The 15,007-nt window shown below is 36.2% G+C and overlaps 1 protein-coding gene across 1 annotated transcript in view; it reads left to right on the top strand.

Moving 5' to 3' along the window:
* Positions 1-15,007, top strand: part of LOC136858313 (putative leucine-rich repeat-containing protein DDB_G0290503) — a 43,179-nt gene that overhangs the window by 8,537 nt on the left and 19,635 nt on the right. The window contains exon 2 of the mRNA XM_067137760.2: positions 408-509. Coding sequence (XP_066993861.2) covers positions 417-509 — 93 coding nt within the window. The 5' untranslated portion in view covers positions 408-416. The remainder of the gene's footprint in view (positions 1-407; positions 510-15,007) is intronic.

Below are 15,007 nucleotides of genomic sequence, written 5' to 3' on the forward strand. Positions count from 1 at the left end.
TGAAATTCTGACACTACACTATTTGAAATGTAGGAAATGTAATTACTAAGATTTATATTAACATATTTACATGGCAGCAGGCTAAGGAAAAAAATACACAAATTAGCATCCTACTCTTCAATACAGATCCAAATGATATTTAACACTTACTGTAAGGAGCCATAAGGGAAATGAGGGGTTGAAACCACTATTGATCCGTAAGTATAAAACCTTTATGGGAGGCGTAGATAACAAAGATAAGTGCATTTACCATGCTGCCTGTTCCAGACTGTCTATCTGTCCGACCATCCATCAAAAAAGAGATTTTCTTCATGCTGGTACTTGGCCTAAACTAGTTGGTATATTTTTTCTTTTCCAATGGCATGATCTTATAGAGTTTACAAACTAATTTTAAATTTTGCCAACAGGCAACAATAATGGGTGCAGCCGAGAGTATCTCCCAAAGACAAGAGTCAGATCCCTGGTGGCCAAATCAATCACAGCACCAAGAGCAGTGCAGTCAGCAGAATGTGAGTACTACCATGTCCACTGTACAAACTTTTCTTCATAATAATATATTTTTCAAAAGAATACATCAGAATTGCTTGAAATATTTGAATAAATAGAGTACAGACAAGAATGTATCCTAAAATCTGATCACTGTGAAAGCAAGTCAAATCACTCAGAGACTGTCCCAAGTCCAGGATGAATAGCTGGTAATGTGCCCTAGAGGAAATTAATAATGTTAATTTGTATAAGGTGACACACCACTTACCTGTACTATCAGCAGTTTCTAAACTATGTTGGACAAAGGTAAATTCATGGCAGTTTTATGTTAAAGTATGATAATCTTGAGAGAAGAGGCCCTAATTGTTCACATGAGGAATTGTATGTGAACAGCATTCTCATTCCATCACAAGAAACTTTTAAAATTAAATTCTGAATGGAAATATCAATAAAAGTGATATTATAATCATGATCCAGTTTTCTGGTCTACTAGTTTTCTTGATAGGCTATTAATTGCTGTGAAAGATGGAGCAGGAGAAGAAAACAAGCCAACCTACAACTGAACTTCAGTTCAGGATTTCTTCCCAAGGTCATCTGTAATTCTAGGTTCACTTACCCTGCATGAGAACAATAGAGGAGCTATCTAATGGTGAGATTGTGACTCCTGTCTAGAAAGCCAAGAATAATAGCTGAGAGGATTTGTCGCATTAATGATGAGTCACTTTATAATCTGCAGACCTTTGGACTGAGCAGTGGTCGCCTGGTAGACCAAGGCTCAACAAGGCTGTAGTGCCATGCTTTTTTCTTTTTTTAAAATTCTCTCTTACTTGTGCAATTAATTTTTTTTTTTGCTAGTTGCTTTACGTCGCACCGACACAGATAGGTCTTATGGCGACGATGGGACAGGGAAGGGCTAGGAGTGGGAAGGAAGTGGCCGTGGCCTTAATTAAGGTACAGCCCCAGCATTTGCCTGGTGTGAAAATGGGAAACATGGAAAACTATCTTCAGGGCTGCCGACAGTAGGGTTCGAAGCCATTATCTCCCGGATGCAAGCTCACAGCTGCGCACCCCTAACTGCACAGCCAATTCGCCCAGTCAGTTAAGTTTTATACTTAGTAAAAATTTCATTGATCACTAATTTTCAATTATGTTCAGATGAAGTATTTTTGGTAGTAATTTACAGGTTTTGTGCTCAAATTTGAAAAGCATAGAATCATAGTCATGAAAAGTATGGAAGAAGGAAAGTCTACGATTGACATTAGCACGACACCACTGAAATAGTCTCTGTTTTCCGCAGTCTTATTTTCATGACGACCTAATATACTGATCAAAACATAATGTATATTCTGAAAAGATCAATATAGTGTAACAAAACGTTAGCAGTGTTACATTTCCACTGAAATTCTTAGTTTCAATAATCAGCTTTTAACAACTTACCAACTTGCATTCAAGACTTCAGAAACATTTTTTGTTCCTGAAAGAACATCAACAGGTTCTATCTCAAATCACTTTTATTATATTTCTTTGTTCTATCATTACAAATATCCACAACTATACATACTGTATAGTCTACATCATCTTCCTCTTTAGCCTGGGGTTGACTTTGTTAGAGGCAGATCCAGGATTTCCTAAAAGGGAAAATACCATACCACAAAGCAAAAACAATGCATTTACATTTTGTAGTAAAGCAAGAAGAAAGAACCTTACTAAGAGCCTATATATCCCCTTCAACAAATCAAAATTTTATAGTTCCATACATTTTCATGAATATTAAAGTATTTAGAGTACACATTGTTATACTGTATGACTATCAAAATTACATTAAGAATTAAATATTTTTGCACATAAATAAAATGAAGGAAAATTCTTCAAAGAATTCAACGAGTTCCTATCATATATATATTAGATTACTGTAGACATGGAAGATGTACTGAGGATGCAAAGTCATGCAAGCCACCACTAACAACTACATTATTACGCTGTTTTGGTCATGTGTGTAGTTTGTTTTGAATTAATAATAACAATAATTTAATACACGAGTCTTTCAAAAATTACACTTGAGTAACTTTATTAATATTATAGCAATTTTTTGCTAATCACTAATTGAAAAGTTCTTTACTAGTAAACATGGCTCCTGTTTAATTTTGCCTGTCTGTTTTCATGCGACAATTTCAACATCATTTTAGATGATGGAAATATTAGCTATTTCCACTGAAGTACTAGGAGGACTTATCCTTATTTCAACATCTGCAGATCGTTTCTCTTTTTTTAGTAGTAATTATATCAACAATCAACACCACTAGAAGAAGTCTTTAACTGCAGAATTTTGACATGTTTTATCTTCTGCTTCATTTTTTGGCTGGTTTGTAAAAAGATAAAAATGAAACACAATAAATTTACACTTGTCACTCATTGCAGAGGAAATAGCAAATTTTCAGCTAGTATTCCACCTATTACTTGTGAAATAAAAACTACTTTTGAAACACATTCAGTGTGTGTTAATGCACTGCGATCCGCAAGCTTCTCATAACTTGGTGTGAAGCACTGTACTTGTACAGTCGCTGAAGTAAACGACACATGCTAACATGCAGCCTGTTATAGCCTATTGTTGTCAGTCCGCCAGCCTCTGCTAGGACAAGTCCAATAGTTACTATTTGATGTGTACTACTTGGACTTAATATGGACATGAATTCTTTCAAGTTGGAATAAACTGTATGTAAAACCTTGATTCTACTGTAATGTGTGTTGTAAAGTTTTCAATATTGCTCTCTGTGTATTGTTTGATATTGAGTCTGTGATGACCAAATGGTAATGTAGCCAAAGGTCAATTAAAAATAGTTAGTATTCAAGGGTTGTATGCTCATCCCTAGCGAACTGTGGTGACATATGTGTTTAAAACAGAAATAAACCTGTTAACATAGCGTATAGAAGAGAAAGTGTGCTCACTTCACCTATTTCAGCCGCTCATAGTATTGCACTCTGCAATGTAAGATGCTACACTCAAGGTAATTTCCTTACCAAATTCCTTACAATTTCCTTACATAAAAAATATTCCAAGATGAAAAATGAAATTCCAATCTTGTATTGAAAATTACTTCTTATAATTGCACTTCAATACGGAACAAAAACGAAATTTATAGCTTATAATAATAACATCGAAGATGTTCAATTCAGAAAATACAGCACACTGAGCAAGTGGCTACGTGGTTTGGGTCATGTAGCTATCAACTTGCATTTGGGAGATAGTAGGTTCGAACCCCTCTGTAGGCAGTCCTGACATGATTTTGTGTGTTTTCCTATTTTTACACCTGGCAAATGCTGGGACTGTACCTTAATTAAGGTGACGGTCACTTCCATCCCGCTCCTAGACCTTTCCTATCCCATAGTCACCATAAAACCTATCTGTGTCAGTGTGACGTAAAACAAAGTTATTATTATTTTTTTTTTTTTTTTTTTGCTAGTTGTTTTACGTCGCACCGACACAGATAGGTCTTATGGCGACGATGGGACAGGGAAGGGCTAGGAGTGGGAAGGAAGCGGCCGTGGCCTTAATTAAGGTACAGCCCCAGCATTTGCCTGGTGTGAAAATGGGAAACCACGGAAAACCATTTTCAGGGCTGCCGACAGTGGGGTTCGAACCTACTATCTCCCGAATACTGGACACTGGCCGCACTTAAGCGACTGCAGCTATCGAGCTCGGTAAAACAAAGTTAAAAAAAAAAAAAGAAAAAAAATTAAAATAATAATACTGTGTTCATGCTATTATCTCCACAATGAGCAAGGCTGACAAGTACAAGCAGTTCTTACACAGTGGGAAACCTTTTCCAAAATGATGATAGAGTTTTAATGGGCTTAACAGATTGCTTTAAGTCTAAATTACCTTTTATGATCAAATCCAGTGAAAGTATTCATGAAAATTTCTGAGATATTAACACACCACACAAACTTCTGTTCTAGTACCACTTCTACTCCCACTGCACATATAAGATGATTATATACACACAATTATTGTGGATTCATTCTCGGTACTCATCCTCACCAGAAACTAGTCGTTACATTTTATCTTCTTCCTCACCCTTATCCTTATGGTTCTTGATAGTCACTTCAGTCATGGAAGTTCCGTCTCTTTTATGCTAATTACAAATTTATCAGCCTTAATAATGTAAAGTACTTACCATGAAAATTAACATCACATACATCACTTTGCAGTGAGATTTTTGACCTTCCAGGGAATATCATTTTTCCATTTAAAAAACATTGCTCTCTATTTTTTGCCTGCTATAAAGAAATGTCTTGCCTCATCATTGCTCCTTGTAACCCAATGCACAACCCATTAAAATACATTGAGGTATGTTTCCACAGCAATGTGAATGCATTCACAGAATATAGAAACTCATTAAAATGCCATGCTAACAATGAAAGAGATTTCTTTTTTTGCTATTTGCTTTATATCGCACCAACTCAGATAGGTTTTATAGCAACAATGGGACAGGAAAGGCCTAGGAATGGGAAGGAAGCGGCCGTGGCCTTAATTAAGGTACAGCCCCAGCATTTGCCTAGTGTGAAAATGGGAAACCACGGAAAACCACCTTCGGGGCTGCCGACATGGGGGTCCAAACCCACTATCTCCCGATTAGTGGATACTGGCCGCACTTAAGCGACTGCAGCTATCGAGCTCGGTAACAACGAAAGAGAAAGCTACACGAAATACCTAATAATTATGTTAACGAGGTGCCATATCTAGTGTTGTCTATGTGAGTGGTATCTTGCCAAATCTAGCCTTTTGAAGAGGGTCATACAGGTAAAATTTGTTCAACGACATTATTACTGAAAATTCTCGAGGTTTTAGAGTGGTAAGCAGTGTTTGTAATAGAACCATCCATTCAAAATGCATAAACAATATGCAGTGACCTTCAGATTGCCTTCGTTTTATTCTGTATGAAGGTCTGAAGCATTATTTTCAATCAAGGTAATGTCACATGGACATTCACAGATTCACAAAAGTTAAAAGAAACAACTTCTGCCCACAGTTCGAGGTACATGCATTAGCAACTAAATCAGCTCATACGAAATGAATTTCATTTTGGTCTGTATTGGTGATTTATCACTATTAACAAAGATGAGAAGGTCCACCTATTCAATAGTGTACACAAAATGTTAATATTATTTATAACATCGGGACTAGTTTCGACCCTTGTATTGGGTCATCTTCAGCCTTACATTACAAATGGAAAAGAACATTAAATGTAACATGAAAACACCAACACCTAATATAACACTATTGTCACAGTTTTGACAAGATGCAGTGGTGCCAGCCGCAGATAATGGCAAGTGCACAGGCATGCGGAGAAGTGATCACACTTTCTCTTATTTATTGTTGACTTTAGCAGTGGTGAAGTTAGCGCTTGTGGTCCTCTCTTACGCTTAGCCACATAAATTACACGATTATACATATAAAAATGAAACACACTATTCTATTATAAAATCAAAGATAACTAAGCTAAATAACAGATTTGGAGAAAATTTAATGAAGGAAGAAAGCAAAACTCAACAAATAAAATAAAATAAATCTGGAGCATAATATGCTATGCTGTTGGGATTAATTTCATTAAAAATATTAACTTTGTAAACTTTTAAATCTGACTATGGAGGGAGAAGGGAGTCTAAAGGCCCACTTAGCCCCTCCCTTGATCTGCCTCTGGCCTCTGTCATAATTCTAGACTCAGTCAACATGACTCATAATACAATACACCTAGGGCACCTCTTCTTTGCATGGCCAAGCACAATACGCATTCATTCTTGCTGCGATGGCAGATGATTAAACTTTGACAGCCTTGCACTGCAATACAAGTTTGTTATGTGAAATACAGTATGCAGCATAACAAACAGTACTGAAATTACAAACATACTCCAAAAGTATAATAGTACTCAATATTGCCAGAAACCTGCTAATGTAATGACAACAGATGCAGCAAGATGTAGCTACAATCCACCCTGCAAGGGGGTCACTTACCCATCTGCAACAACACTTGGAGATCGCTTAAATTCCTCCACCCTTCTCACTACCGAGATTTCCCACTTCCAGATGCCTACACACGTGGCATGTTGAAAGAACCAATTTTACAGTCACATAACCCATCTAGGAATGTTTCTGAATTACAAAAAGAGATACAGTAGTTTTATCATGTTCTTCCGGCAACCCATGTTCATCAACATGTTCAACAATCTACAGGACTGTTATGAACAATGCCCAAGATGTGCACATCCACATTTTGAATTTATGCTGTACCGACACAGATACATATTGCTGTCGCTAATGACGTATCTTGATGTTCAGGGCACGTTTGTAATTCCAGTATTGTTAGTTTTGCAGCATACTGTACAGTATTGTTTATAGTGGTTACTGTTGATAACTCAGCCCTATGGTATAGGGGGTAGTACATTTCTCCCTCATCTAGAGGCCCAGATTTGATTCTTACTTTATTTGAATCTTATTCTGAGTATTTGAATTAGTTACTCAGCTGCATGACATCAGCCTGTCTGATGTGAGAGAACACAGTCAAGAAAGCCAAACAATATGGCTTCATACACTAGAGCAGAGGTGCTCAACTGGGCGCCCGTTGAGGCTAGCCCAGTGCGGCCGGGCTGGTGTGACGTAAATGCGGGCAGCTTCGTAAGAAGGATACGTCACAGTGAAGCAAGGGAGCGGACCAACTTTGAAGGGCAGAGAGGGAGCATTGATGTTCACTTGTGATTACTAAGCTCTTCTCCACTACTTAGCAAAATGCTGATTAGGGTGCAGTATTTTAAACAAAATGCTATAACTGAAAAAGAAAATGACCTTTTCAAGATATTCTAGATTGATTTATACTGCGCTCGATATAAACAGTAAGTTTTATTTTCTTATATTTATTCATTCAAAGAAAACTGACATGTTATAATTTTTTGTTACAATCTACAAAGGTACAGGGTTTGAGCGTACAAGCTACGATTTACAATTCCTTGGATGGCGTGACAGTATTTCAATTTTTTAAAAAAAAGTAAAATTTCTGTTATTCATTAACCAAAAAGTAATATAATTACATAATTCAACAAGTTTACTGCTTAATTTTACACAGTGTTATGTGACTTTCTCTGTTCAATGAATTTCTGAAAATAATATTTAAAATTTAATAGCTAGTCTCTAAATGGTGAGAGGGAGTTTCATCACAAGTGAGGACATAGATATTTACTATCCAAGATTAAAGTACAACAACAATTTAAATATATCTACTATCCAACATCATGTAAATATATCTACCAGGTAGATGTACAGTATGTCTTCAAATAAATAACCTAACTGATGTTATTTGTGGTAGGTATGATTGGATTGTTGGTGAGTTTATCAGATAATTTAAACCCAAGCAACCACAAGCCACAGCTCATCCACCTTAACTCCGTGTTATATTAGACATGTGTCTAAAGCACCTCTTAAAATTTAATAGTGACAATTGTAATTCATTACATACATTATAAAAATATTTGAGGTGGCAGGCCTAACTCTTTATTGTATCCGGCCAAAATACATAAATTGCAATGAACGTAAATAACTTATTCCTTACAACGTAAATTGAAAATGACATGGCTTTCTGCCCTCTTTTTTTTTCATTATTTTCTGCCTCTATTAACTCGGGTATCGCCACAGTGATTTAGAGTGACTGGGAGAACTTCACCCAACTTTCATGGCCTGTGATGTAGCCACGTCACTGTGGTTGAATAGCATATGCTGCGCTCATCGGCTGCCAGCCTACCCATTTACAGCGCTGGGCGCCCGCGGGACAGACTGCCCAGCGTGAGCACCTCTGCACTAGAGTGAAGAGGAGGGCCTATCAATGAGAAGTGTATCAAGATATGGAGTTCATCTTTGAACTTGTCCCTTCTTTCTGTTGCTTCCTCCTCCCACACTAATTTGATATTGTGTGTTATCCTAGTATACATTTCTATACTTGCTCCTGCACTACATTTTTCACTTGTGTGTTTCCTTTTTATTACTTATATTGTGCATTTGAGCTCCTCTTCCCCGTTCCTGTTTATCCTGTGTACCTACTACTACAAGCTGTATATTTTTGTATTTTTCCTTTCCCTGTATTTAGCCAGCCTTTATTATCCTACACTTTCCAATATCAAGACTAAAGATCAGTCAAAATATCCTCCTCAATGAATGTCAATGCCACCTCCCTGTGGAGCAGAACAAGCACATACGGGGTTAAAAAGAAGTGGATGAAGAAGTACTGAGACTGAATAAGATAGAGCCCATGGGAAGAAAGGTGTATGAACAGGGTTATCATATGTCCTTTTTTTCTTCTGGACATGTCCTCTTTTCTGTTGGTAAAAAGGATGTCTAGCTGACTTTTTTTTAAAATTAAAAAGACCAGATTATTCAAGTTTTCTAAAAATCCTTACAATTTAAAATGTTAAAAACAGGAAATAAATGAAGTAACAGCCCACCAGCTAGATTTCATGGTGGATTGATTATGATTTACAATCTCAATATCATTAAAATCAGTATTGACTATTGATAGTAACCAATTGGTCAATATCATACAAAACAATCAAACAATCAAACACTTCATGTCTTCTTTTCTTTGTTGAATCATGGTCTACGTGGTACATGCAGCTGAGTTGGTTAGAGGTTGGTTATTGTATTTGGTTGCATTTAAAAATAGAAATGCCAAAACAAAAGATCTATTTCAAAAAGTTGCTGAATGGAGATACAGAAAACATAACAATGGATAGAGGAGAGCCAAGTCGAGGAAGCACAACTGAACCACCAATTACATGGCTTGAGGTAGAAAATGCACTCAAGACCATGAAGAAAGAAAAGGCAGTGGGCGTAGATGAACTAAGTGCAGATATGCTGAAAGTGGCAGGAATTCCAGGAAACCAATGGCTCTACAGACTGCTCAACAAGATATGGAAGGAAAATACTATTCCTGAGGACTGGAAGATGGGCATCATTGTACCTCTGTTCAAGAAAGGAAACCAATGAAAATGTACTATTTATCGTGGTATTACACTACTGTCTCATGTCCTGAAAAAATTGGAAAAAATAATAGAGACCAGAATCAAAGATATTGTTGAACCAATTTTGGAAGAAGAGCAGTATGGTTTCAAACCAGGAAGGTCAACTACAGACCTAATATTTGCAATTAGGATGCTAATGGAAAAATACTGGGAGAAGAACAAGCCTTTATTTCTAATATTTTTGGACATTGAGAAAGCGTACGACAGTGTACCAAGGGAAAGAATTTGGCAATGCATGACAGAACTTCAAGTGCGAGGCAGCCTCATAGACAAAGTGAAAATGTTGTATAGTGGGAATAGAAGTTGTATTCAAGTAGGACGTGGTTTGTTGGACTGGTCTGAAACGAGAGGAGTGCAGCAGGGCAGCTCACTGTCACAACTTCTATTTATTATTGTGATGGATGCAGTAATGAAATCTATTAAAAGGAAAGAACATAGAGATATCACAGCCTTCACATTTGCAGATGATGTTGCAATCTGGAGTGACTCAGAAGATGAATTGGGAGAGAGAATACAAAGCTGGAATGAGGAGTTTAAGAAATATGGTTTAAACATCAGCAAGACCAAGACGGTGGAGATGAAAGTGTATGGGGAAGGAGCAGAACCAATAGTCATGTTAAATGAAGCCCAACTGGACAGCGTTCCAGTTTTCAAGTACTTGGGTAGCGTTCTATCAAATGACAACCTAGCAAAACATGAGGTTAACAATCAAATCAATAAGGCAACACAATTTTACCACCAGGTAAGACACCTGCTGTGGGGTGAGCAAATACCTATGAAAACAAAAATGACATTGTACAAGTCCTATTATACACCAATTCCTACATACAGTCTCGAAACCACAACACTGACCAATAGAGATAATTCCAAACTCCAGGCAGCTGAAATGAAATTCCTATGCACTATGATCCAGAAAACCAGGAAAGACAAGATTAGGAATAAGAAAATTAGAGAATAAGTAGGAATAGATGATTCTCTCCTCAGTAAGATTCAGATATCAAGATTGAAGTGGTTTGGTTACATGAAGAGGATGCCAGTTAACAGAACTGCAAGGAAGGAATTTGACAGAAAAGTACAAGGAAGACTACCCGTGGGAAGGCCACAAGAAAATGGATAGATTTAGTTAAGAACGATGTACTGCTGAGAGGTCATGACTGGGACAAGTTGGTGGAGGAGGAATGGTACAAGGACAGGATGAGATGGAGGAGGCTCATATACCACACCCGGGAAACTGGAGATGGTTTAGGATGATGATGATGATGATGATGATTATTCTTAGTATCACCTTTGCTGGAAGGCAGTATTTCTAAATTTAAAAATAATAAAGAAAATAAATGGTGAACACATGACTTTTAGGCCTATATTTGCTGTAAATATAAAACTGATAAACAATGAAATAATCCTTTAAATAAAACAAAGATCTGTATTCAGATGTGCTGATAATGAATATCACATCTGTTTTCCTGTAACATCTGAATTGTTTTCAGAAACCCACATTTACACTTTTATGGTTTCAGGTCTCTGCACCCGGCTTAGCAGTTTGTTCCTTGTAAATTGACAAGAAAGTCTTAGTGACCTTGTATGTTTATGACTGGCACTTAATATTTCATGGAGGAAACATCTAGCAGTAGAGTAACTTCCTGTTTCTCTGTTAAAATTTGTTTGTTTGTGGGTGGATCAAGTCTTAACTTCCTTTCCGATCACTTCACGAGTAGCCCTATTTTATGTTTGTGTATGTTTGTGAAATTATGAATGTAATATTGCATATAGTAAAGTAAAGTTTAATTTGTACGTTTAAAAACAATAACTGCATTCATCATAAGTGTTCTTATAAAGAAATATATTATAAGTCAATGAATGAGTTCGCCATGTCATGCAAATATGTGAATAACCCGAACTTGTTTTGTTATATTTGCGGGGAATTTACTTCAAAGTCACAGAGAAATACTATCACTCTTGTAGTGAAAAAAAGCATACGAGTTGTATTTTGGAAGTAAAGTAAACGAGGGAAGAAGCTGGGCATCACGTAAAATTTGTCATAATTATTTGCAAAATTTACATGGTTGGCTTAATGGCACTCACAAATCAATGCCCTTTGGAAACTCTGTAATATGGACAGAACAGAAAAAGATCATACTACAGATTGTTACTACAGTATAACAAACATAGTGGGATATATAGTAGTTCTAAATCAAAACATTCTATATTTGATCCTGATGTTCCTTCAGCCAAGAAACCTATGAGTCATGATTTTATACCATTTCCTAAGGCTTCTAAAGAAAGGAGAGTGGATAAAACATGATGTGGCAATGTTTATTTTACAGTTTTATGAATGCAAATGTTAGTTTCTATGCACTTTTTCATCAAGAATTTTATGAACAATTCACATCAATATTATCGACAACATGACTTGGAACTTTAGTCAAGTTTGCAAATATTTTATTTTAAATGTCCTTGTGTATGAAAGTGTATTTTCATTTATGTCTTACCAATTCTCTTAATGTGAATTTATATCTGATGTATTTTGTCAAATATTCTAGCTGATGATGTCCCTTAGGGGAAGAAACATGTTCTAAATTTAATTAATTAAATATATGTATTGAATAGGGGGACCACTTAAATACAATATTTAAGTTTATTTTTAAATATTAGCTAGATGCAGTCTGGGTTTACTAAATTTTTTTGCTTTCTCTGCGAATGGGACAGCTGGGCAATAGATAAACATAACAATATTGTGTATTGGCCGATATGAAAAAACTTAAATTCCTGGGGAGAAGAGTGTTAAGAATCACCTTCTACTTGAGAAAGACAAGATTTTGTTACCACCGTTGCATATAAACTGAAAGCTGATGAAACAGTTTCTTAAGGCTTTGGATAAACACGGTGAAGGTTTCTGGTACTTGAGAAAAACATTCCTGAACTCGGTGATCATAAGTTAAAAGAAGGCATATTTATTGGGTCACAACACTGTGACATCTTTCAAGATGACAACTTTGTGGAATTGCTAACAGAAAAAGAGAAATGCGCATGGTTAGCTTTCAGACAAATATGCCGTAATTTTCTTGGAAATCTGAAAGCTGACAAGTACAAGATATTTATTAAGAACTTATTGAAGTGTTATCAGTGCATAGGATGCAATATGTCCTTGAATATTCACTTTTTACATTTGCATTTGGACTCCCCCTCCCCCTAACTTGGGTGCGGTTAGTGACGGATACGGCAAGAGATTTCACCAGGATATTGCTGTCGTGGAGAAACGATATGCAGGAAAACTGGTATTGAACATGTTAGCAAACTACTGTTGGAACCTCAAGGAAGAGATTTCTAGTGGCAGTTACAAACAGAAGAGTTCAAGAAATAAATTTTGAAAATGTTTGTAAAAATGTGGGGTTTTTTGCATGAAATTTCTTCACTGAACAGTCAAAATAGGTCCTATATATTTTTTATGTTTTTATATTTCATAGTTATTCTCTTCAATATTTAAATCATTTTTATGAGCAAACAAACAAAAATAATTTAAAATTTCAATATATTATTACAAAGGGAACTGAATTTTAATTGAAAAAAAAAAAAAGAAATTAAAATCCAGGGAAAATGATAGGTGATACACCATTTCTACTTTCAGATTTGGATTCAGAGGGGTCAAATTATGAATAATCACCAATTTTTGTTCAGAGTAGAAAAAAAGGGCATTATTTATTCTTATATCATGTCATTCATTTCATCACACTCCTCTGATAAGGTTGATATCAGGAAGGGAATATGGTCGTAAAAACTTGCTATGAAGATTTATCTCACTTAATACCCGACTCCGTAGAGAAACGGTATAAGGATTGGACAAACAGTTTTACTTATCGTACTGTATTATGCAATATTACCATATTTACGCGAATAATGCCTGCCGCCGAATAATCCCCACACCCTAATTTTAGGAAGGATCATTTTGAAAAAATTAAATTAACTAAAATTCCTTCCATCGAAGGAGGAAAGTAGGCATAAACAAACATTACATATCACTCCGTGAGGTCCACGTGGTGTTTATGCAAATACGAACGTGTTAATTTACTTGGCCTGAACATATTTGAGATTATAAAAATACATTATCACTGCTATAAAATATATTTGCCATGAAAATTAGCAAGTAGGCCTAGGTATTTCATTATTCTGAACTTGCCGTAGGCTCGGTTCCCAGTAGATCGGAAGATTCGTTGTGTCTTGCATCACTAGAATCCTCTCCTAAATTACTTACAAATTTGTTACATCCCACATCTACAACATTTTTTACACACGTTCTCTTTTTACTTGGATATTAACACGACCGGTGGTTGATAATTCTTTTCATGAAATGTAAACACTTGAAACAGACACACCAGCGAACGCTGATGTTAGTTTTGCTATACAGTAAAACTTCGTTAATTCAAACTCTTTGGGATGCAAAAATCTGACATCGAATTATGTTATTTCGAATTAACTGCCAACTCATGCTTCAGAAATTTCAACCCTTGCTGCGTCACAAAGTATTCAAGATCCGGTAATGCATGCAACTGACATTGACTTTCAGTTTAAACCATTCAAATGCCATGGAAAAAATCTAAAATGAATCGAACAAGGTACATTTACAGTATTCAAATATTGCACGCGCATAACTCACTGCCAAACATAACCTCACCCAACAACAAAAAAAGAAGAAACATGATTCAAAGACGAGGACAAATTATGCTGTCTCCCCTGTGCAAGTGCTTTATTTTTTGGATTACTGTACTGTTTGCATTTTTAGATGCCTTGTACTTGCACGGAAAGTACCCGACATCCTTAAAACACCGTGGCTTATTGAGGTTACCCTGTGATGAGGGGAGGAAGTCCTTTGCTTCCGTCTGCATTGCAACACAGTACAGTGATCCCACGTCCTTTAAAAACGTTTGTTTTGGCTAGGCATAAAAAACAATGCAGTTTCATTGGCACTGACAGCATTGTTCAGTGCGTACGAATCGATTATAATTATGAGCCACGCTTTTTCGCCAACTGTCGGCATTGCCAGTGTTCGCAGATTCTGCTTCTCTGCACACTGCCCGTTACGTGATGATATGGCATTCCTTAAAACGTTGAATACAAAAGAATTAAGATCTCACTCAAACTTAGCAACTATGAAACACACTGTCGATACTCCGAGATGAAAGAAAGTGCGGAAAGCTACCGGTGCACTTTCTAGAAGACGCATTCTATTGTGACAGGGAGAAATTTTGAATTTAAATTACTCTGTAAAATACTATTTTTAAAACATATAAATGCAGTTTTAAATTAAAAGTCTGAATTATTTTCCGGTTAAATATGACATATGGGGGCAGTTTTCTTCCATCTGTGGTTACACAAAGCGCAACTATACATCCAATATCGAAAACATGCCATCCTTGACGCAAATAAAACCTGCACCCCAATTTTGTGCCTCAAATTTTTTTAA

The sequence above is a fragment of the Anabrus simplex genome, chromosome 1, assembly GCF_040414725.1.
Source record: "Anabrus simplex isolate iqAnaSimp1 chromosome 1, ASM4041472v1, whole genome shotgun sequence".
NCBI classification, from domain to species: domain Eukaryota; kingdom Metazoa; phylum Arthropoda; class Insecta; order Orthoptera; family Tettigoniidae; genus Anabrus; species Anabrus simplex.